Source organism: Pelodiscus sinensis, chromosome 1 (assembly GCF_052426305.1).
Source record: "Pelodiscus sinensis isolate ZL-2025 chromosome 1, ASM5242630v1, whole genome shotgun sequence".
NCBI classification, from domain to species: Eukaryota; Metazoa; Chordata; order Testudines; family Trionychidae; genus Pelodiscus; species Pelodiscus sinensis.
In genome coordinates, this window is record NC_143052.1 from 62,688,379 (window position 1) to 62,714,259 (window position 25,881).

General features: G+C 43.4%; 1 protein-coding gene across 4 annotated transcripts in view; it reads left to right on the top strand.

Moving 5' to 3' along the window:
* RASSF3 (Ras association domain family member 3) overlaps positions 1 to 25,881 on the top strand; it is a 140,271-nt gene that overhangs the window by 91,691 nt on the left and 22,699 nt on the right. Inside the window, exon 2 of one of the 4 annotated variants that reach the window (XM_075931012.2) lies at positions 13,474 to 13,576. The exons of the other annotated variants lie outside the window; for them this stretch is intronic. Coding sequence (XP_075787127.2) covers positions 13,487 to 13,576 — 90 coding nt within the window. The 5' untranslated portion in view covers positions 13,474 to 13,486. The remainder of the gene's footprint in view (positions 1 to 13,473; positions 13,577 to 25,881) is intronic. 4 annotated transcript variants of the gene reach the window in all.

Here is a 25,881-nt window from a genome sequence, read left to right on the forward strand (position 1 = left end):
CTGTCTGGCAATGATACGATCTTGCCGATGCAACACAAGGGCACAGAGCCAACTGTGTTCACTGGCGCCTCAGCTTCCACCACAGAGGTGCCCGATGAGGCACAACTGCCCTCGGCACCAAGGCATGATTCAGCGCCTCAGCCTCCATGACCCCCACTACAGCACCAGCAGCACCTGTTGGGCACTATACTCAATACAGAGACATATTAGTCTCATACACTTTTAACTCACCATTTTTACAACCTGAGTGCTCTCCCCCTATGTTAACATCACAGAGATCACTCTCTCAGGAAAGATTTTCATCTGAATCTGACAATGACTTCTCTGGTGAAAACCCCCTAGAGAAGTCTCCTTATACAGCTCAGAGTATTTACTCTCCCAGATTTGGGAATATGCCTCCATACTCTGGCAATCTGTGGGTACCTCCACCTGAGCATTATCCATATTGGCAATATTGGGACAAATGGCAATCTTACTAGAAAACACCAGCAGGGCCAGAAGTGACACAGAGTTCAGTACTCCCCCTCATAAGAACGGCCGTACTGGGTCAGACCAAAGGTCCTTCTAGCCCAGTAGCCTGTCTGTCGACAGTGGCCAATACCAGGTGCCCCAGAGGGGGTGGACCGAAGGCAACGATCATGCAATTTGTCTCCTTCCATCCTTCTCCAGCCTTTGATAAACAAAGGCCAGGGACACCATTCCTACCCCCTGGCTAATAGCCATTTATGGACCTAACCTCCATGAATTTATCTAGCTCTTTTTAAAACTCTCTGTTATAGTCCTAGCCTTCACAGCCTCCTCTGGCAAGGAGGATTAACGGTGCGCTGTGTGAAGAACTTTCTTTTATTAGTTTAAAACCTGCTACCCATTAATTTTATTTGGTGTCCTCTAGTTCTTATATTATGGGAACAAGTAAATAACTTTGCTTTATTCACCCTCTCCCCACCGCTCATGACTTTATATACCTCTATCATATCCCCCCTCAGTCTCCTCTTTTCTAAACTGAAAAGTCCCAGTCGCGTTAGCCTCTCCTCATGTGGGACCCGTTCCAAACCCCTAATCATTTTAGTTGCCCTTTTCTGAAACTTTTCTAATGCCAAAATATCTTTTTAGAGGTGAGGAGACCCCATCTGTACACAGTATTTAAGATGTGGGCATACTATAGTTTTATACAGGGGCAGTAAGATATTCTTCATCTTATTTTCTATCCCTTTCTTAATTCTTAGCATCCTATTTGCTTTTTTGACTGCCGCTGCACACTGCGTGGATGTTTTCAGAGAACTATCCACGATAACTCCAAGATCTCTTTCCTGATGAGTTGTAGCTAAACTAATCATATTGTATGTATAGTTGGGGTTATTTTTTCCAATGTGCATTACTTTACACTTATCCGTATTAAATTTCATTTGCTGTTTTGTTGCCCAATCACTCAGTTTGGTGAGATCTTTTTGAAGTTCTTCACAGTCTGCTTTGGTTTTGACTATCTTGAACAGTTTGGTATCGTCTGCAAACTTTGCCACCTCACTGCTTACTCCTTTCTCTAGATCGTTTATTAATAAGTTGAATAGGATTGTTCCTAGGACTGACCCTTGGGGAACACCACTAGTTACCCCTCTCCATTCTGAAAATTTACCATTTATTCCTACCCTTTGTTTCCTGTCTTTCAACCAGTTCTCAGTCTATGAAAGGATCTTCCCTCTTATCCCATGACAACCTAATGTACACAAGAGCCTTTGGTGAGGGACCTTGTCAAAGGCTTTCTGGAAATCTAAGTACCGGTATACCCTTTTGGCTACCTTATTCCCTTTGCGTCCATACCCCCTTTCCACCTCCCTTCCCTGTCCCTCTTCAGGGACCACTCTCAAAAGATCCTCTTTCAACAAGAAGTAGAGCACCTCTTACACATTGGGGCGATTGAACCAGTCCCCACACATTTTAGAGGCAAGGGATTCTACTCCCATTACTTCTTGACAGAAAAAAGATTGGGGGGTTGGAGGCACATTCTAGACCTTCGAGCACTCAAATTCGTACAGAAACAAACATTCAAGATGGTAACACTTAGTACCATATTATTGGCATTGGAAAAGAATGACTGGTTCTCGTCCCTCGACTTGCTAGATGCATACTGGATTGTGCCATCCACCCTGTCCACAGGTGTTTTCTTCGTTTTGTTGTAGATTCTCAACACCACCAATACAAAGTGCTTCCTTTCAGACTCTCTACAGCCCCAAAGGCCTTCTCAAAGATGCTGGCGGTTGTCACAGCATACCTGAGGAAACAAAGTGTTCTCATATTTCCTTACCTAGATGACTGCTTCCTCAAGTTGCACTCACACAATGATTCCTGCCACTCTGTCGGTCACAAAAAACCTATTCTGACACCTGGGCCTTCAGGTGAACGAAGCCAAATCGATGCTCTATCCTACACAAAAGATACAGTTTATAGGAGCAGGCCTCAATTCAACAATGGCCACCGCATCCCTACCTACAGACTGTTTTCAAAAAATTGTGGCCTCGGTAAATACCTTACGATCCAGCCCCCGCACAATAGCACTCAAACAGCCTTCAGCTGTTGGAGCATATGGCAGCGTGCAGCTTTGTAGTCGGCAACACCTGTCTGCACATGAGATGCTTACAGAGCCAGCTGGGACAGGTGTAGAAACCAATGTTCATCTGCTATCCAAAGCCCTTGCTCTTCCAGGGGTGGTAAAAGAATCCTTATAGTGGTGGCTGAACCCATAGAACTTGTGTTCCAGAGTCTCCTTCCACCCTCCAGAACCATCCATCTCCATGACGACAGATGCATGTCATACAGGATGGGGCACCCATCTATGTCAGCGTACCTGCCAGGGCCTATGGTCCAGCACCGACCAGAATTTGAACATAAATATCCTAGAACTGTGGGCAGTCAGGAATGCATGCATCAAATTCCTCCCATTCATCGCCAGCAGACATGTCAGACTGTACATAGACAATGTTTCAGCAATGTTTTACAGAAATCATCAGGGTGAAGCCCAATCTCGAGCACTCTGCACAGAGGCCATAGCACTTTGGAATTGTGCCTGAAATACAACACAATTATCACTGCAGTGCATCTTTCAGGCACTCTAAATACAATGGCAGATGCACTCAGCAGAGCCCTTCCAGTTGAGCACCAGTGACAAGTGAACCTGCACATGTTGGCGGACATCTTCCACCGATGGGGTCACCCTATCATAGATCTGTTTGCCACACAGTTCAACAGTCAATGCCCCCTATTCTGTTCCAGGGCAGGAATAAGCAAGGGATCAATGGGGTATGCCTTTCTCATCACATGGACATCTCATCTATTCTACGCGTTTCCTCCAATTCTCCTATTGAACAGGGTAGTTTACAAGATAAGGAGGGACAGGGCCTGTCTCATACTGATAGCACCAGCATGGCCACGCCAGCCATGGTTTCCCTTCCTAGCGACGATGTCCTGTGCCCCACCGATCCACTTACCTTGAATCAGGGATCTCCTCCTTCACTTGGGCTCCCGTGCCGCCCATCCGAACCTCCATTCACTACACCTGAAGGCATAGCTCCCGATGGTTCTCTGTCCTAGAGTTGACCTGCTCACAGCAAGTACAAACAGTTCTTCTACACAGTTGGGCGCAGAGCACCCGCATGACTTACCTTCAGAGATGGAAAAGATTCTTGATGTGGTGTTCTCGTCACCAGTTGGTTCCTTCAACATCCCCCTTACCTACCATCTTTGACTAGCTTTTGCACCTTAAACAAGCGGGCTATACAATAAGCTCCATTAAAGTTCACCTTGCGGCCCTTCGAACCAGTGGGGACCACCTCATTATTACAGTTGTCCATAAAAACTGTTTTCCTGGTAGCTATTACCTCGGCCGGACAGATAGGAGAGATTGCAGCCCTAATGGCAGATCCTCCATATACCACCTTTTTTTAAAACAAAGTCACTTTACATACCTATCCCAAATACCTTCCCAAAGTACACTCATTCTTCCATATCAACAAGACAACAAATCTTCCCACCTTCTTCCCCAAACCACACACCAACTCTTTCAAGATGAAAATGCACACCCTTGACCTGTGCTGAGCGCTCTCTTTTTACCTGCAGGGAACGAGACCGTTAAGGGCATCTCCCAGACTATTTGTTTCAATAGCAAACCACAATAAGGGCCAGGCTGTCTCATTACAGAGACGCTCCCACTGGATCTCAGATTGTATTAAGCTTTGCTACGCACAGTCAGATGTGCTCTCTCCAGAGAGCATAAGGGCATGCTCAACCAGAGCCATGACTACCTCGATAGCTTTCCTCCGTAAAGTACTCATAAGAGACATCCGCAAAGCTGCCATGTGGTCCTCCGACCATACATTTGCAAAACACTACGAACTTATGCAGGGACCTCTTTCCAACTTGAAACTAGCTAAGGCAGTTCTTTCCACTACTTTTTTGCCAGATCCAAAGTCCCTTCCTCCCTAAAGAGAAATTGCTTTGTAGTTCCCTAATGTGGAGCACCCACGGGGACATCTCTCTAGAAGAAGAGGAGGTTACTCACCTCAATAGTACTGACGTTCTTCGATATGAGTGTCCACGTGGGTGCTCCACAACTCTCCCTTCTTCCCCTCTACTTTGAGATCCTGGCCTTCCCAAGCCATGGTTTTGGGGTAGAGAAGGAACTGAGGAGTGGGAGGAGAGGGCTCACGCATGTGCAATACCTTCAGCCTAACAGCGCACAGCTGCTGGTGCTTGCCTGCATGGCCCCAGGGACACTGCTATGAAATCTCTGCTCTGCAGCTCGGCGGTAGCGCTCCGACCTAATATGGAGCACCCCTAGGGACACCCATCTCAAAAAACGTCAGTTACTATTGAGGTGAGTAACCTTCTTTTTTGGCGGGAATCTAGAGGGCTCTTCGCTAGGCAAGGTACTTCTATGTGAAAGTTTGTGGTGGGTGTGTTTTTTGTTGTTGTTATGAAAATAGTTTTGACTTGAGAAGGGATGAAGTCTTTGTAGGGGCCTAGGAAGCATTTGTGAGAACCCTTTTAAAAATGCAACTAACATGACAACCTGCTTTTTGGTGCAATCTGGTGTGTCTCGGAAATATCAAGAAAAATTGATCTAAAAGTGGATTTCTGAGTCCTGGACAGAAGTCACGTGGCAGCGACTACTTATCATCCCCTGCTCTGGGTACTGATATTTCTTACTTCCCGTGCTACTTATACCTCTTTCAGCATGAACACAGTGCACCTGGGAATCCTTTAACTGCTGGATAGCCTGCAATCCATTGCAAAACAATGATTTTAGAGCTGAAGCTGACCATGCACATGACACTTCATATGTTCCTAATATCAGATTGATTATAAGAATGTCACACATTTAATACGTACTTGAGAATTGCTTTCATTTACTCTTCCCATGAGAAACTCAACAACCAAGGATCTATGAAGAGAAATATTTTAAAAATTTTTTTGTAGTTAATATACCAATAAAAGCAGCAAAGTAGTATTTAAATAAAAGAGTAGGAAAATCTCCAGTCTAACTAAATTTCTGTTTCCTTTTTCACACCCATAAAACTCCAGTCTTCCTTTTATATTGGGAATATAGTTTTATTAACAAAGCTGATCAACTGCATGAAAAGACCATAGACTTACAATGCAACATGACAGAGTGTAATGTTAAAGCTATAATAAAGGTCTAAACAAGGTTGATGCCTTGTTTTAAATTTTGTGGGCACCCTTTCACAAGGACTCTGATTTTAAATGTTAAGAACAATCTTCAAAGCTTAGCTTTAAAATTCTTGGTCCTAGTAATTGTACTACAATAGTTTAAGCAGATACTGTATGAGGTGCTGCATGGTTGCTGGATAGAACTTGTTTCAGGTTAGGGTGTTGTCAGACATGCATCACATTTCCATCACAGTCACCTAAGAACCCACCCCAGTAATTCATTCCGGTGCCAACTCTGTCCACACATCTATACAAAGGACATAATCACAGGACCTAACCATATAAGCCACTACATCAGAGGCTCATACAGCTGCACAGCCACCAATGTGATCTGTGCCAGCAATGCCTCTCTGCCATGTATATTGGCCAGACTGGACTGTGTCTATGACAAAAGATAATGGACACAAATCAGATATTCAAAATGGTAATGCAGCGAAGCCTGTCGGGGAACATTTTAACTTGCCTGTGCACTCACTAATGGATCTAAAAGTGACTATCATTACAAAGCAATTTCAAAAACCACTGGAGAGCGAAGCTGCAGAACTTGGTTTCATTTACAGGTTTGACACCTGTAATCAAGGTTTGAACAAAGACCAGACTTGGATGGGCTGATACATTCCACACCCTAATGACTTAAAAAGCTAAGCACTGGGTACTTACAGCCCACTCTAACCTCAGTTAGCATGGACACACTTAATTGACAATATTTTTCCTAATTTTCCTTCTCTTTCCTTCTCCATCCCCTTTCTTTCTCTATTTATTTGTACCTTAGACCCCTTACTCCATTCATCCAAAGAAATGGGTTGTGCCCATGAAAGCTCATGATACCATCTACATTTTTGTTAGTCTCTCTAAGGTGCTACAGAACTATTTGTTGTTTTTTAAACTCTAAATAGTCAACATTGAGCAGGTGCAAACTGCAGTCTTTTCAGAGGGTTATATCTTGGCCTCATTTGGATAGATTTTTGTGAGAATGGCAAAAGGCACCCCTGACAAAAGGTGCCCTCACATAAATTTCAAGTCCTTGCTCCAAAGGATGTGTGCACTAGAGACACTAAAAGAAATGGTTACCCAAATTTTTTAACTTGGGCACAACAAAATATTTTCCCCCTACTCTGATTCTTGGAAACAGATTAACCATTTTGGCTGAATTTTTTTTCCCCTAAACAACTCTGCCTGAGACAGATGCATGGTTTTGAGAGCGTCAGCTCAAATGGTTAAGGTTTTTGGCAACGTAATATGTGACTTAAAATAGGATCTTTTGTAGGGCTAAGTGTCAGGCAACCTCAGTAATAGCCCCATAGATAGTACTCACATAAGTGTTTAAGTGTTTGCAGGATTAGGCCCACAGCATGGTTTTTCTCTCTCATATCCATTTCTGGTGATTAAGAGGCAAAGCAACTGGCTGTGTGGTTTCTTATCTTTTTTTTCTCTTATACTTTGTCCACTGAAACGTAAGGTTAATGGGATAATGGTGACCTCAAAAGCACCAAAGAGTGAGTGAGGAGGTACTAGTGGCCTGCTTTTCTTTTCTTTTCCTGCCTGCCATCCTTGAAACAGCATGCTCTCTCAAGGGTAACGTTCCTATCATCTATGCATAGGGCTGGTTTTTATTGAGCATAAGCCTTGTTCTGTACAGAATTTAATAATTGTATTTTATGTAGTTAATAAGGAAACATCTGTGTGCACAGTCAAAGTTTGGAATAATTTTAGATAGTACTGTACAGCTATTCTGTTTTTTTATTTTGGCGGGGCTGCTTTTTCCCCCACACATGGTGAAATAACAGTCCTTGGGTAAGTCATACTGGTATCAAATGCATACCTGAACTTGTTAAGCACAATTCTTGGCTGAGAACGTAACAAAGACTCCATTGTGCTGTCACACAGGAAAGCCAGTAAACACAAAAGTGGGTGAGCTCTTAAAAGACCTATTGGCTTTTCAGGCACATGTATCTGACAATGAACGAGGGAAGAGGAATAGGAAAAAAAAGAGCTAAATTTATGTCATTCCTAAATAGCCTGTTTTCAATTTCCTGTTTCAGTTTCTACTTACAAAATTTGAAAGTAAACTTCAGACTTTGGCATATGCTATTCTTTTCTCTAGGAATATGCTTAACCAACAGTTGTCTCCCCACATGCTCATTTCCAGTTAAACGATTGCCACTAATGTAAGCCGTGTGGAAAGTTGTGCCTTAGTATAACTCATGCTACCCCAAACACCATCTCATCGCCACCCTCCTAAAATGTTTAATCAGTAATTGCTAGATTACAATTCTGGTTCTTTTAGCTCACAAGTATATTCATAATAAAATCCTAATGGGATTTTATTCTTGACTAAAATGGGGAATTTAAACCTAAACCTGGAGCCTATCTAGTTGCAAAGAGAAAAAGGGAGGCCTGAGAGGAGGAACTTCAAATGTCTCCTAAGCCATTAGATTGTTCTTGTTTTTAAGAAGGAGGCTTGGTGTTTAGACTTGAAAGGTTTGTTTGGATTCAGAGGTAGCTCTGTGTTACTCCTAAATGTAAACGAGGATGGCTACCCCCTCCCCCTCATCAGTTATTAGTTTATCTTGTGAGACTGAATCTGTCTGACATTTTTACATTCCAGAGGCAAAAACAGCTATATCTAGTTAAGCTGCAAACATTAGTGGTCTTAACTAGTGTTCTGAAAAAGGTGAGTTACAATGCTAATTATTGTGGTTCTGATAATCTTGTTCAGCAACATTTTCTTAAGCAGACCAATGTAAGACCTGCTTAAGAGCTTACATTTCAAAACAAAACAAGTTCTTGAGACCTTATGGGTTAGAGATAATGCAGCTAAGTTGTGTGTTTAATTGTTAATTTTAAAGGGCTTGTCAAGTTTAGAGGGGCCAGTGGATTTTCAAAATATTCCCAGTGACCTTCAGGAGTAGTTTGCATGGTTGTTTCTAATTCCTGAAGGAATAGGAACCCCCTATATGAATAACCACGGGCTATAAGAAATGCATTTGATAATCACAGCATACGGGCTAATGACACCACCGATGTCTAAAATGCCTCTGCCTTTCTGAAACAATGTCCCCAAGGGGTAGCCGTGTTAGTCTGTAACTTTAAATACAATGAGCAGTCCTGTGGCACCTTAGAGACTAACAAATACGAGTTTTTGTGGGTTAAACCCACTTCATCAGATAAATTGGAGTAGAAATTATAGGATCCAGGGTGTATATATAAGAGCAAAAGCAATTAGCTGTCAATTACAGGACCAGTGGTTGATGAAGCTAATTGAGTCAGGCTGGATGTGTTCCATTCATAGCTTTTGATTTGTAAATGCAAATATCAAAGGCTGGGGAAATTGCCTTTGTAATACATTTACCAGTTCATATCTTGATTCAAGCCCAAGTTGATAGTGTGGGCAAGAAGAACCTTGAAGAATTCCACAAGGGTTTCAACAATTTCCACCCCACTATCAACCTTGTCCTGCACGAGTTCACACGAGATCCACTTCCTTGACACTACAGTACAAATTATTGATGGTCACATAAACACCACCCTTTGTCCTGGAAACCTACTAACCCCTATTCTTACCTACAGCCCTCTAGCTTCCTTCCAGGACACATCGCACCATCCGTTGTCTACAGCGAAGCTCTAAGATATGAATATATCTGCTCCAAACCCTGAGACCGAGACAAGCACTTAAAAGATCTTTATCATGCATTCTTAAAACATAAATATCCACCTGGGAAAGTGAGGAAACTGATTGACAGAGCCAGACAAGGACCCAAACGTCACCTACTTCAAGACAGTCCCAATAAGGAAAATAACAGAACACCGCCTACAGCCCCCAGCTTACACTCCTCCAGCACATCATTGATAATCTACAACCTATCCTGGAAAATGATCCATCACTCTCACAGACTTTGGGACACAGGCCAGTCCTCGCTTACAGACAGCCCCCAACCTGAAGCAAATACTTTCCAACAGCCACACATCACACCACGGATACACTCACCCAGGAACCTATCCCTGCAACAGACCTCATTGCCAACTCTGTCCCCACATCTATACATTACAGGACCTAGACATGTAAGCAATAACATGAGAAGCTCATACATATGAACATCCTCTAATGTGATATGTCATCAAGTGCAAGCAATGCCCCTCTGCCATGCATATTGGCCAAACTGAGCAGTCTTTGTGACATAGGATAAATAGACACAAATCAGACATGAGGGATGGTAACACAATTCTGTAGGGGAATATTTTAACCTCCCTGGACATTCAATAATGGATTTAAAAGTAGTCATTCTTCTACAAAGGAATTTTATCACTCAATTAGAGGGAAACTGCTGAACTGGAATTCATTTACAAATTTGACCGTATCAACTTGGGCTTGAATAAAGATAATTAGTTAATGTACTACAAAGGCAGTTTTCCCAGCCTTTGATAGTCACATCTTCACCTCCCACCCCCTCCCCCTCCACAAACCTATGAATGGGTCACATTCAGTGTGACTCAATTAGTTTCATTAACACTGTTCCTACAATTGACAGGTTTTACTCTGTATCCTGTAACTTCTACTCCTGCTTATTTGTTGAACTGGATTTTACTCATGAAAACTTGTAATATATTTGTTAGTCTCTAAGGTGCCACAGGACTGATTGTTGTTTCTGGAATAAGTATATCTTGTACAGATCGAACCTATGTAGTTTGGCACCTTAGGGACCTGACCTGTGCTGAATCAGAGAATTTGTCAGACCATGAAGTCAATATTCTCTATCAGCATTACCAACACTTCCACAGCTTGCTGGGCACTTAGAAGACATTTGGGGTAAATTAGAGCTAAATAACAAAACAGAACATTGAGAGCCAGGACTTGTGGCTGTAAACAAACTTTATGGTACTGTGGGAAATTTGGCCACACCCATGATGTGGACATCCGGCTAACTAAAATCATGCCATGCAACAGATACTGCCAGATGGAGCAGAACATGCCAGACTAGAGCCGTTTAACCTGTATTCACTAGAAGATGACTACTGTTACAATCAGAGGTGCCCTGTGATTACGTCACGGCCATTGATGGTCATGCAGGCGGGGGCGCCAATAGCACCTTCAGCCTGGGGCGCCAGCTGCTGCAGCCGGCCTCAGTCTGCTCCTGGTTACAATTGCTCTGTAAAACTTTGCACTGTTGCTGAATCTGCTCTTTCTCCCTTTTTACCATCACAGTCGTTAGCAAACTCAATGACAGTTATCCTAGGAAACTTGAACTAATTCAAACTGTAGTAGGGTCTTTAGACGGTAGTACATCTACCTATTTGTATGCAAAGATGAAGTTTTAGGAAAGATATTTCAAGCAGACTTCTAAAACGAAATCAGATACAAAGAGTTTAATGGACAGCATTGGGAAAAAAACAAATAGTGATTACTAATCATCCCCAAGTTCCCTTGTTTGATGTTGAGGTTAAGTGGGAAAGTGGGAATACACTTGAAACTCTTAACAAAATTGCATCTGTGGTTGGGAAAATAACCGACTCATTTCATGTCCAATAAAACTGGTAGGCAAGTAGTATGAAGATACGTAAGAAGAAAAAAATCTTTAGCTCCTCATGTTGGTTCTGATCTCAAAATGTGGCTCTTTTTGACTAGTATATTTTGACTGGACACTATGAATCTTCCTTCAGCTTGCTAGCTAGACTGGAAAATATGATAGTACTGATGCTATGGTATGATTGGCTAGAAAAGTACTATTTGGTTGCCTTTAGACTTGTTAATTGTCATATAAAATATAATTAGTTGTTAGTAAAATGTATTTGCTTGTATGTGAGCAATATAAGTAATATTTTACTGAAGCAAAAACTGGCATAGTTTGCATCTTAAAAAAATATTGTCTACAGCAGGGGTGGGCAATAATTTTTAGCCAGGGCCATCTTGGAAGGGGCGGGGCCAGGATGCTTCTGGGCTTCCCCACCCACAGACCATGATTGGTCTGGGGGTGGGGGGAGCTCCTTCCCCGCCCCCGCTCCCAATAGGCACCCATGCCCCTGGCAGGGCAGGAAGGAGCTTTACATGTTCCCCCACCCCCAGGCCCTAAATGGCCTGGGGGCGGGGGAACGGCAGGGCCTCTGCGGTCCGGATCAACCCACTTGGTGGGCTGAATTCAGCCCATGGAGGCCCTTTTGCCCATCCCTGATCTACAGCAAGATCTTTTTTTAAGATGACTTAGAGTAGCTTTGTGCTTCTGAATATGATAATTAGATATCATAGCCAGCTTGTTTGAGCTTCACACCATAACTTACATTTTATTAGAAAACATGCAACTAGTGAGGAACTCCTTTAAATCCTACTATATCTGCACATCTGTGCAATCTTTCTGTTAATAATTATGACCTTTTTCTGTACTTGACTGAGAATCAGATTCTACCACCCTTACATTGATTTGTCCCTTTACCACATGAATATTTCTATTGATTTCAAGGGAACTAAATATAGGTGAAGGACCGATTTCCGCCATCTTTTAAGAGCATCTCTTAAATTTGTACACAGTAAGGAGAGAATGAGTTTGGGTTTAAACCAAAGATTTGTATATTTCTAACTGTAATGCAATTACATGCTGAATAATGAAAAAATTATGGGAAACGTGATGTGGGTGCTAGACCGTGCATGCTCCACCATGGATCAGCCCCCAGAATGTGGTGGTTCCTCCTTGATTGGGGACTGCCACTCTGTGGACACGGTGACCATCTCCGTTCTCCTGGGCTACCTCCTCACTCTCAGTACATCGTGTTTAGCTCTCAATTCTGTCTAGATGCTGTCAAGGGCACCAAGTGACTTCCTCCTACCAGCATAGGGCTCCTCTGTCTTTGCACACCCTATGATTTCATGAAGAGCCTGCTTTTTACCACATCAGCCCACACCTCTATGGATCCTAACCTCATTCGCTCCACCCTCATAGGATTGCCCTTGGAGCCCATAGTAACATGCTTTATGATCCATCTCTTTCTGGAAATAGCATTCCTGGTTGCTATCACCTCGGCCAGATGGGTCCAGCTCATTGCCATGCAGGGAGGATCTGCCTGGATGCTATTTCACAAGGGCAAGGTCTCCTTATGACTGCACCCCAAATTCTTTCCTAAAGTGGTGTGTGAATTCTATCTCATTCAATCCATCCCCTTACCTGTGGTCCATCAGAAGCCACATGCCTCCCCCACTGACAGAGCTCTGCACTCCCTTGACATTCACCTCACCCTTGTACAGAACTAGATCCTCTGGGAAATCAGACTTTTCATTGCCATTGCAGAGAGATCAAATGGACAAGCCCTCTCTCCCCAAAGGATGTCTAAATGGGGCTCAGGGTGCATGTTGGAATGCTATAAACGCTCCAACTGACCTCCTCCCCAGGAACTGACAGCACTTCCTACAAAAGTGCAAGCTGCCATCTCAGCCTCTCTTGCTGATAATCCCATTGCAGGACATCTGCAAGGCAATGATATTGCACTCTGTCCACACGTTTATGGTGCCCTACACCATAATTCAAGCAGCAGCAGTGGACTTGAATGTGGACCATGCAGTAATTAGGCGACTATTGTCCATTAGCATCCTCACTCCTCCACCTCTTGACTGCTTACTACTTCTGAATCATCCAACCGTGGAATACACACCTCCATAGAGACCATCACTTGAAGACAAGGAGGCTACTCCCCTATAACTGGAAGTTCTTGGAGATGTGTGGCCCCTCTCTGTATTCCACTACTCACCCACCTTCCCCTTTGTTTCAGATTCTGTTCTACAATGATAAGAGCGGAAACTGGACTAGTGTCAACCCACACTGCCCCCTTATCCTTGGCCAGGAGCATGAGGAGATGCACTACATGTGTGCAGGTAAACAGACAATGCTAGAAAACACCTCCATGTGTAAGGTGCACATATGCACCTATGTGTGGAATACAGACAGGGACCACACATCTTGAAAAATCTCCAGTTACAGGTTATTAACCTCCTCTTCTTCTATTTGGAATATTACATGCAAATAAATTCTAGTTCTGTAAATAGGCCAGACACAGTGTTTTGTGCACAAAACCAAACACATATCTTGAGTTACGGGAGTTCAGTGGTTTAGAAATCTTAACTCTTCCATCTTCTGTCTAGCTCTTTAAGGTAAGTTCCTTTTCCCCCCCTGTAAATTATAATGGTATTTGTGGATGTGGGGGTTATTATTTTACTGAGGACTTTATAAAGCATTGGCAGGGGGTTCAGGAAGCTACTTTTTTATTTTTTATTTTTTTTAAAGAAGTAAACAGAATGCTTTCATTTAAGGATGAGACTGAGGTGCGTGTGTCATTGCTTGATCATTGTCTTCAGTCCACCCCCTCTGGGGTACCTGGTGCTGGCCACTGTTGGCGGACAGGCTACTGAGCTAGATGAGCCTTTGGTCTGACCCACTACGGCCATTCTTATGTTCTTATAGCAATTTTATTGTGTCTATAAAATAATTGCTCTTGTATTGATATAAGGTAGCCGTTTGTATCAAGCCACTTTCCTTTTCTTTGCCTTTTAAGTATGTTAGCTCAATATCAAAATGCTTCTTTGGCTTTTAAAAGTAACTGTTTCTGCTTTTTTGTCAAGTTGTAGTCTTTGAGCTTTTTAAAGATACTATTACTTTTGGGTCATTCCCATGCTAATCACAGCCACTGAAACCTACACAGCCTTTAGTAGTGTGTGTTTTCATATGTATTATGATAGGCAATCACAGACATTATAAGCCTAGGCTAGAATCACATTCTAGATTGCACTACCTTACCTCTGTAATATTGGTCCTAAGGTCGACTCATTTTCAAAATGTGAAAGAATTTGCATTTTGTATAGACTCACTTCTCTTCACACCCAAAATGTATGAGCCACTGTGAGTTTCTCGTGTCTTAATTAGCTTCATAATTGAATTACCTTAAACATAAGTAGGGCTTAAGGAAAGGTGGAGTAGCAGCAGCACTTCCTTGTGACTTTAGTTTCCTGTGCATATAAATGGGGAAATTGCTGTTTGGAATGAAGAGAGAATAACCTTTTTGATCTTTGTTATAAAATCAACACGTTCTTCCCTGTGCCAGCTTGAGAACAAAGCACCTAACTTTTCGTTTCCTGGTGGCCTTTCTCCAGCACAGCAGAATAAATTGCTTTGGACTCCAGCCAATGAATCAGGTTGAGTAAGCTACTCTTTTTGCCCTCTGCAATTTTAGCAGCAGTTTCTTGGCCTTGCTTTATCAAGGAGAAAAAAATTAGATTAACCATATTTTGCTATGAAATGTCTCTTGCTTATCATTACCATATTTTATGATCTCCTCCTGCTCTCATCTTTCTTAAAACATACCAATTTACCAACCATGTTACCAACATGACTTCTGTTTCCTTCCTATTTCCTCCGAAGGGTCCTGCTTATGCTGACCCTAAGTGTCATTGGCCTCGCTCCATGTCAACAACATTTACTTATGGCTAAGACTGTGATTCTATCAGAGTCTCAGATTCTGTGATTTTTTTTTTTAAGAGATGTCCACGAAAAAACCATTTTGTGCACCGTTGGTTTCCAGGTGTGGCATTAGGACAATTGCAAGCAGGGCAGTTGCTAGGGCGCCACCCCACAGGGGACCCAGCAAAGCTAAACCCCAGGTGAAGGAGCTCAGGCTTCAGCTTCAGCCCTGGATAATACGAAGTGTGGTGGGAAGAACCCACTCCTAGTTTCAGCCCCGAATCCAGCAAATCTACCACTAACCAAGGGCTCAAGCCCAAGCCTTGACATCTGTAACTTAGCTTTGTGGGACCAACTATGACATGAGTCCCAGGCAAATTGCCCTACTTGCTGCCCCGTAACACCCAACCCTGTGTACATTTCTGTGATTTATTGTTGCCTGCGTCCTGTCTGTGACTTAATAAAAATGGCTGTGTAAAAAATCATAGCCTTACTGATTCCAAATAGGACATTTCTGTTGTAATACACATGTTTTTCAATTGTGAAAGAACTCATTGCTTGTATGATTACAATTTATCATGATGAGTATGCATTAGCATACAAAACAGCAAATGTATAAAGGAGGGTTGCAAACTGGAGAGGTAAGTGTATTATGCTTTGGCTTTGCATTGATTTTTTGTTTCTGCTCAGATTTGTTTTGAAAATCAACACTGCAAACCTAATTAGACATTTACTAGACTAAAACTAGTTTATGAACATCTTTTTCTATAGAAGAAGTCTATTTGAATTAAAATATTTTCTTTCTAGATTTGATTTTTTTTAACTCCTTGTCTCCGTCTACCTTTTAGTAAATCTGTTGCTATTCTGTAACTCAGTTGGAAGTTCATTAATTCTATTACAATAAAAAATGTGTTGAGGTTTGCAAATGAGTAGCTAGTCTGTGTGTCAGATGAATGACTGTGTCTAGAGCTTTGCAAATCTGCAGACCATTTTTGTAGATACTGGATCAAATGCAGATACACATGCGCTGGGCTCTACTCACCAGTGGCACCTGGCCCACAGCATCTGGCTCAGGAAACCCAAATTGTGCAGTGTTCTCAGGGCCAGCGGCCTGGGGCTGGGGCTGGGTAGCAGGCTGTCCGGTATATGCTTGCTATGCTGTGCTGCTTCTTACCCAGCAGCTCATGCCCCTCTGGCAGCACCAGTGTCCCCACCATGGCCCAGCAGCACTGGCTGTGTTCCTGACCCACTGGGCTCATTGGTTAACCTTAATGGTTACACACATCTTTCCCCCCTCTTGGCCTTGGCCTCTCTGCTGCTGCCTCTGTATCAGAGACAGCAGTGGAGGTGGGAGGGGCAAGTAGGAGCCAGTGCTCACAGTGAGCTGGTTTTTAAGCACCGACTCTCAGGGAGCTGCCTACTTCCCTCCTGCTGCCCCAATGAGAGACAGCAGCTTGGGGGAAGGGGACAGGCAGCTCCATAGAAGCCGACTGGCTTAAAAGCCAGCTCCCTGCACCTATTGGTTCCCACCTGTCCCCCACCCTGGCTGTCTCTGATACTGAGGTAGGGGTACATGAGGAGCTGGCTATTTGCTTCCCATGTGCACCAGCATCTGTAGAGCTGCCTCCCCCCCACACGTGAATGTGTAAACGCTGAACATTTCAACAATTACACTTTTACCAAAATAATCACATTTTAACATCATTAATGTATAGCAAAAATAAGGGATTTAAAAGCCCCAAAAGGCAGATTTCATCATGTAACTTAGCAGTACTTCTGTAGCTGCTGTCATTATCGTTCACTTGGTAACACATTCTCCCCTATGTCAAATGATTTGGGGGTTCACATCCTCATGCAGTTAGTAATGTATACTTGTGTTTCACAATCACTAGCCTATTAGTGAGGCAGGAAGGGTTGAGACATGGGATTATGAGTTGAGAGCTAGAATTTATTCCCATCTTTACTGCAGACTGCCTGTGTAATCTTTCTTGCTGAGCTCATCACCAAAATGGGGATTACACAATAATCCCAGAGGCAGGTGTTTAATTTGCTAACATTTTTAAAGTCTTTGAATTCCTCAGGAAACAGATGCTGTAAAGTTGCTACCCACTGGGAGTTACAGTATGCCGTAACATGGGGCAAAAGTATGCAAGGTTTAGGTGCTGTCCTTTTAAATCAAGGGTGGGGAACCTCAGGCCCAGTGACCGGATGAAGTCCCTGGCTTGCCTAGATTCAGCCTCCAGCGCTCAGGGATCCACCACATTGGGGAGCCCGGAGTGCCCCTGCCACCTACCCACAGGGCTGGAGCACACAATCTCCTAGCCTGGGCCCCCCTAGGCTCTGGTGTGCGAGGGGAATGTGAGGAGTGCATTTTTCCTTCAGTCAGGGCTTCTCACTTTTCCTTCTTATTTGTGTGTGGCCTCAACTGATTTTTCTGTGTGTCAGAGGCCTCCCACACAAAAACAGTTCCCCACCTCTGTTTTAAACGTAATATTAAACTGAAAGTTCTGCTCATCTCAGGTTATAGGTAAATGTAATGCTTCTAAGGCATCTTGTCAACTTTCTGATATTGGTAATTGCACAAATATCAATCTTCGTAATAAAATAGGTTCTGATCATAGCCGTGCGCAGGGGGTGTGCCCAGCACATCCTAATGTCTCAAAAAAAGTAGCTTTGTGTTTTAATTTAATCTCATGATATGCTCTTTAATTTTAAAGTATGGATCGCTGTATTCTGCAATAAGCGCTGAATGTAGAAATGTATAGAAAGCCCGCGTTCGCTCGCAACATGTCCTTTATGATTGAGTATTCAATAAATATTCGTCTTTTAAAAAATAAAATTCCCTGGGTGCACACCCTAATGAAATGTGCTGCGCATGCCTATGGTTCTGATGTTTAATACATGTCGAACCTCTCTACTCTGGCACTGTTGGAAACTGACTGGTGTGAAACCAGAGAATTTGCTGGACCACAGGTGGTCAGTATTGTCTAGCAGTATTACCAACACTTTCACTACTTACTGGGCTCGGAGAAGACATTTAAGGGTAAATTAGAGCTAAATAACAGCACAGAACACAAAGAGCCACCACTGGTGTCTGTAAACAAACTTTATGGGACTGCAGAAAACTTGGCCACACCCATAAGTGGACATCGGCTAACTAATATCGTGCCAGACCATGGATATTGGCGGATCAGAGTGTGCTGGACTAGAAATGTTCAACCTATACTGTATATGAGAGCGAGAGTGAAGAATTTATATTGCTTGCTTACACCGCCCACTACCAACATTGAGCTAAGGGAGGTGTAAAATGTTTTGAATTACCTAGTGTAAAAACAAATGCAAGTGTTAGCCTAGACACATTCTAAACTGAAAAGGCTTCTCTCTTGTTTCTGCTGCATTCAGCTTCTGACTTAAATGCTCAAGAGAGTGAGGGCGAGACCGAACGGCCATTGCAGGATCCAAAGATTTGAAGTATTTCTGATACAGTTCAGTAGATCATTTATAGTACAGGGCCCATTCAGACAGTTAGCATTGCTGTAAAAGTACTTTGTGAAGACTCTGTGTTCTGAAAAAGACAGTCTTTCTTGTTAAAAATAGCTGCAAAAGAGAAACAACTTTGGAAAGGAGGGGAGCTAGAAGTTTAGATTAGTTCTTAATTTTACTGCCTTAAAAAGTCATCTCAGAAGGTATGTAAAATTGGCTGTAAACTCATTCCAAGCTGAAGCTAGACATGCCTGTCTGCTATTGTCAGATTAAAAATATGAAGGAAAAGATTTTGTGGGGATAAAAACAAGTGTACTTTTTTAAGACTGTAAAAACGAATTATTTAATGCTCTAGGAGTGATCATTTGATAATGTAAACTGCTTGGGCTTTATAAAATAACAAAAACGAAACAAAGCCTTATTTTTTAAAACAGGTGGTTGGTTGCACTTGTTCAGGAGAAATGGGGGCTTTTTTATTTTAGTTATGACTTCATAAACATTTTCAGCACATGATTGTGGCCTACATGAGTTATACACACATTAATCAAAAGAGATCCCATAACGTCTGTAAGGTATTTTGAGAGCTAAATTCTAGTCTTGAGGAACTTACCTTTTGACTTGTAATTGCTTCAGAGGACTGTGTGTCTTTTTTATATTAAAGTTATGGAAACTACCCACTGAGTCTAATACTATTTCATGGGAGTTGTAGTGTTAGACAAGGCTCCGTACACCAGAAAAATTGTTACTGTATGATTTTAAATTTGCTTTAAAACAAGTTTCATTAAGTAACTAACAAAAAAAAAAAGTTTGGCTGGCGGAACCCTCTCCCCCCCCTTTTTTTTATTATGTTAACTCTCCCCAATTCTAATACCAAAACTGCTAGTGGCACCTTCCCTCCTTTAGCAATTTTAGGCTACCAGGGTTGTACTGGATTTTTAGTCCCCTCCTAGTTCCCCTCCCTGTCTGTTGTGCTTATGGATGGATATAAACTGAGCCCCTGACTTTATTTAAATGTTCTTTGTAACCATATAGTTCAGTTTTGGCAGTGCTTAATCTTCTTTCCAAGATTTACACTGTGACTCATATAAGCTTGTTTAAGTACTGTTACACAATATAACTTTACAATTAAAATCCTGCCCCAAAGACTAGGGTTAGGAGACCGTGCTAATCCATTTCACTCATTAAGCCACAAAGCGTCGGTATTTGATAGTGGCTGATTATTTTCTGTTCTTGTTGGTTCATAAATCTGTGCAAGACCTACATTGTTGTGATCTATTAATTCAAAAACCATTCAGTGTATTACTTTAAAAATGTCAGAATGGCCTACAACCTGCTCTGCCTTTTGATAGCAAATCTAGGGCCATGGCTTCAAATGCTATTCTTCATACACTTTAGTTTTGCACTCTAAACAAATGACTGCTGTTTAATTATTGGCAGGCAACCCAGTTTTGAAGTACAGCCATATAGGGTATGACCGAATTTGTGCTAAAGGTTTTTCAGAGTGAGGTCATGATATTGAATGAAATTTGAACTGCTGCTTTAATGTCACTAGCAAATACAATTAATCTTTCTACCAAATACGCTCATACAGTGAAATGAATACTGTATTTATATTGCCTCTGGTTTGTGGAGAGGAATATTTAAAAGGGTAAACTGTAAGGGCTTTTGGCTTGTTTCTGTGCTTTTTAAAATATTCATCCAATGTAAACATTTTAGGGTTTTAAGTTCTAGAGTTCTTCTCGCAGGTTGTTACCGTTCAGGTTATGTCTTAGTTTACCAGAGTACTGTCCAAGCCCTTCCATAGAGAAAACACACAAACTGTGCTTCTTTTTATTCTAAACAATGTAAAGTAACAAGTACACTCTAGAATTTCTATACAATTTTAAAGCATTTCTGCCGAAAAGTTACACCTCGGATTAGTGATACCATCCCACAGATTTTTGTATTTGAGTATTTTATGACGTGTGTGTCTCATCTTTTTTCAGAATCCTTTTATAGTGGCCACCAGCACATAGACCTGAAGCATTGTTAACAGGCTGTGGTGTAGAATGCTTTTGAAGTAAATTTGTTTTCTAAAACTGCTATTCAGTAAGAGGAAGCATCTCTGCCCAGAAAAATGATGGGCCTTGGAATAGGAGGCAGAAACCACAAGCAGCACTGACTGGAAAAAGAAAATCAGTTGGTAGAGTTGGTTACTTTGACCCCATCATCTTTTTCCTTCCCAACTCCAGAAAGCACCCTTTGTGGATTACAGATAATTGATTTGGGTAGGAGCATAGCTTGGAGCTGCTTTTCTCACAACTCCTCAGCTAACTGCTCTAGTCTCTTCTGTCTCCTCACTGCCTCTTTTTGGTTTGGAGGTAGATAGATGCAGCCAGTCTCTCCAGTTGGTGATCCACAGATTGGTTGCTAAATTAAGTGTGAGAGCATTTTCTGAAGGTAGCATGGCATTTCTTGGGTAGGGGGAAGGTGGTGGTGCTCCTTGGTTTCCCAGGACCATCAGTGTACGGAGAAAACAACAAATTTACATAAAAAGTAATTCAAGTCTGATAGTTTTTTAAATTTTATGCATCTCTCTTTTGGTAGTAGAATGTTCTTTCATTTTAGGTCAGCTGGCAATTCACTTTATTGAGGTCAATGCATAAGACCTCAAGATATGTTTTCTCCCTTGTTCTTCTTCCTCTCTTTGCCCTGCTACAGGAAAAAAAGTGCCAACAAACTTGGACGTTTCCATGTTCATCCTGGTATTAAAGTCTGTTTTCTAATGGAGATGTTGTGAGGTAGTTAACAAGTATTAAGTTAGTTCATTTTTCATTGTATTTTTCACAGCTAAACATATCTTGTTCTCTGGTGTGGAAAAGCAGGCAGACTTCATACTCTTAGGTCAAATTTTAACCTCTCTCTCTTAAATCATGTGATCAAGGTGATTAGTTATAGCATGGGCAGGCAAAATACAGCCCAAAGTCCTGATCTGGCCTGTAGGAGCCTCAGCCAGGTTCCTTGGTTGCCCTTCCCCCATATGCTGCTCAGAGTAGCTCTCTAAACACTGTGAGCACAGGGGGAGGAGAAGAGTGGCTTCGCGCACTGCCCCCACGCCCAACACAATCTTGAAGTTCCCATTGGCCAGTTTCCAGCCAATGGGAGCTGCCTGTTTGCAGGACAAGTAGTGAGTGAACTACCCCTTCCCTCTGGATGCACAACGTTCACAGCCACACATGGCCCCTACGGCCAGTGCAGGGGCATGGAAGTCAGGGATCCTGGCTAAGGAACCTGTTGGGCTGCTGGCCAGGAGCAGCCCACGTAAGTGTCTCCCGGCCAGAATCTGCCTCTGGCATACCAGCCCCTGCCTCCTCTCAACCTATTGCCTCCCTCCTGCATCCCTACCCCTTCCTACATCCTTCTTCAGGTCACAGCACCTTCCCCAGAGCTTGTACTCCTACCCTCAGGCACAACCCAGATCCCTGCATCCCCCCCTCTCCATGTCAGAATCCTCTCCTGCATCTATACCCCCTCCCAGATCCTGCACTCCAGTCTCCTGCCCTAGATCACAACCCCTTCCTTTGCCCAGACTCCATCCCAGATCCTCTCCTGCACCCCATCCCTTACCCCAAGCTCCCTTCTGCACCCAATCTCTACTACAGACCCCATGTCCCCTCCATTAATATTGTGGAAAAGTGTAGCCCTTGACCGCTTACCAATTTTTTGAGTGGCCTCTCATAAAACCATATTGCCCACCCCTGAGTTATAGCGTAATCCAAGAGCATGAAGTCTGCAGTAATACGACAGGATCAAGTGTTGCTTTGTATTTGGGGTGAGTGGGAGTCTGAGGACAGCAGGGGGCAGAGTGCTGACATTGTTTAAAAATTGGCTTTAGCTCCCTAGGCTATTTGGTTCTTTGCATTTCTTAAGAAAATACTTGATTCCCTTTTTTGGCTCAAGTACACTTATCCTCCATTGCATCATCCTTCTTCTTACAAGCCTTTGTGATGTGTTCTGTCTAGTGGAGCTTGCTTTTGCTATACTGGAGCGATCACTTAAAGTTACTGATTCATGGGAAAAGTTGGTTTCTCTTATGGATGCAAGTAGGAAAGTCGAATTCTCTTTGGATTGTGATCTAAAACTCTTTAGATCAAGTCGCGTATTGTTGTAGTTCTATTTCCAAATGTTGTATGAAGATGTCTGTCTGGGTATAGCAACAAGATGCTCACTAAAGACCAGAGCATAGACTTCATGAGACACAGATGGGGATGGAGAACTACAGGTTGTTTTGCAGCTTACCAGAATAATTACATGAGTGATATTAATACTGTTCATGTGCACTTGTATCACATTTAACATCTAGAGTAAGAGCTAGCAATCTAGGGCTCACTAGGGAGTCAGATATGGTTCTTCTGGGTCCCCGACTCAGGCTCCCCCACCCCAGTTTCCCCGGCAGTAGGGAGCTAGTGCTGGTGCTACAGCCTTATGGCCCCTGCAAGATTGGAATGCCAGCGCCAACTTCCTGTGGGGGTAGAGAAAAGCCCTGAGCCTCCTCGCCAGTTCCAGTATGTGGGGAACAAAACGGCTCCATGTTCTGCCCTTTTCCTTTCCCGAGGTGTGGGGAACCAGGAACCAAAAATTGATCCATGCACGCTGACATTTTCTTTCTCCCGGGAAACACTTCCTGCAGGCTTCACCAGCAAATCTTGCCTGGTGAATGGGAGCAGCAGGAGGCCATGTTGTTTGCTTTTGCGCTGCGAGTAAGTGTCCCCTGCTGCCCAGACCCTGCCACCCCCACACTCCTCCAGCCAGACACTCTGCCCCCAGCCTGCTCCTGTCCCCAGCCCCCTGGCCAGACACACTGCCTCCAGCCTCCACTCCTGCATCCTGCTTCCAACTCAGACCTCACACCCTCACTCGTCTTATTCCCCACCTCCCACTGAGATCTTGCACCCCCATCTCTATCCCATTCACTGTCAGCCTTGTCCTGCACACTTCACCCCTAATTTTTGGCCCCACCTCAGAGTCTAGAGGGGCCCACAAAATCCACTAGTCCTGGAAGAGTAAATCTGGCTCAGTCTTCCCTGCATCTCCACATACCAGCCAGAGCAACCTCTGTCCATGGTGAGCCTGGGCCCTCCACAGGCAGAGGCTGCTTTACTGTAGCCTCCTCACTTCTTCTCCCTCCCGCCTTCCCTCCCCCCAGCTTGGCATAATCATCTTGGCTAGCAGTGAAGGAAGAAAAGCTTATAGCCTGTGCCAGGCTGGTTTGATGTGGTTGTGTTTCACTTCTGCCTTCCTGACTCATACTGTGAGTAGGACAGACCATTAGAAGCAATGAATGATGAAGATTGTATATATAGATATCCAGTGTCCAGTGCTTTTTTGGGGTACTGTTACTTTTTTTTTTTTGTGAGCACTTGACACTTTCCCTCAGCGCAGTCCCCGGCTGGCACTGGGAGCACTAGTGCTGCACACGGAAGTTTGGGACACGTGGCAATTAAAGAGGCTGCGACTGCATTTTTTTTTTTTTAAGATCTATAAATCTATCTGTTTCAGAGATGGATGCTGTTTAATGCACAGTATGGATATATCAGCTGTACTATTTAGTATATGAAATGCATTATGTGTTCTATATTGACTATCATTTATATACTTGCAGTGCACCTGCCCCAAGTGCCAGGATTTACAGAACAGGTGCTCAGGCGCACAGGTACAACTGGGGGTAGCACTCATCTATTTGGGGATTACACAAACTGGTTTGTCCTTTTCACTGACCAGAGAGACAAATGGAGTGAGGCCTGCTTAGCTGTAACTCGTAATCTGCAATAGCTTTTCCCTCTACTCAGTGTAGCTAAGCAATAGCAGATGAATGAGTTCCTTGCCAGAATTCCCAGTCTCAGGAAAAAAAAACCTTGTAGATAGTATCATCCATATAGCTATCGCAAAGTAAAATATTCTGGTCTCTTGATCAGCCCCCATAATCCATGTGAACAGCATGGAACTTAATTGCTGCCACTGTTCATTTCCTGTACATGCTTTGTTGGATGCATGCAGGTTTTCCAAACTCTAGTGGATATGTATTTCCGTACTGATGTAATTGAAACCATACTTGTACTAAATCAAAGTTTAATTAGCACAAGACCATTTCTGTAAGTAGAGCCCTGCAAATCTGTGAATATCCACCTCTCATTTTTGCAGATATGGATGCAGATACACTCTTTGTATCCAGGCAGGGCTCCACCTGTAAGCTACGCAGGATTCACTATCTGTGGGTTGTGACTCAAACGTGCATCAGAGGGTTGTGGGGCTGGCTGGAGTCAGCTCCTTGTCTGGGCATTGTGACCTGGTGCATGGATCACAGCACAGCTCCAGGTTTGGCCGATCTGCTGTTCCATTAAGATCATGCGGGAAGAGGGGATCTCTGAGCCAAACATCAGTAACCAGTGTTGCAACCCCATAGACTGCAATGCCCAGAGCAGGGAGCAAAGCCCAGCCAATTCCATGGGACAGGAGTAAGGAGATGGAGGGGTGTCATGTTTCCAGTAAATACTGGTCCACAGTGTATCCCACACTCTGAAGCCAAGTGGTGCATAGGCCACCCTCTATATACCCCTTCACCAAGGTGGATAAATCCCTCCTGTGTTATATTACTCTTCCCAGCCTTCTCCTCTTCCTTAACTCCTTGCCTCAGTCCCTGCCTTCACATCCAGGACCCCAAATCCTTCCCTTTACCCTCTGTCCCCTACAGACTGTGTGTGGAGGTTGTGCGATTTTTGGGAGAACTGCTGATTTGACCACCCCTCCCGTGGATCCCTCTGCTTCTGTGTCTTTCCCTCCATCCTTCTGTGACCCCCAACTCCCTTCTTACTATCCCCCCACTCCCTCTGATCTCCCCATTCACACTTCAGGTGTCAAGTTCTCTACCCTTTACTCCCCAGGGACTGTGGAGGAGCTTGTGTTTTTTGTGAGGTGTCTTGGGTTGCTTCTGTTTTCCCCAGTTGCTGAGAGTGGAAGTTCTAGCTTTTCACATCTTCCTGGAGTGTCTGGCATCTTAGCTCCCAACCCCTCCCCACTGATGGACCCATGCAGGAGACAGGTGAGAGTCAGCTCTGGGGCATCTCAGGAAGTCTCTGGGTTGCAACAGGGCATTAGGGTTTATGGATGGATCCTGAGCCCAATAAGGTTAAGAACCACTGAGGTAAAGAATACAAGAGGAGGCAAGGAGAAGATTGTGGGATGCTGAAGAAAACATTTAACAGTT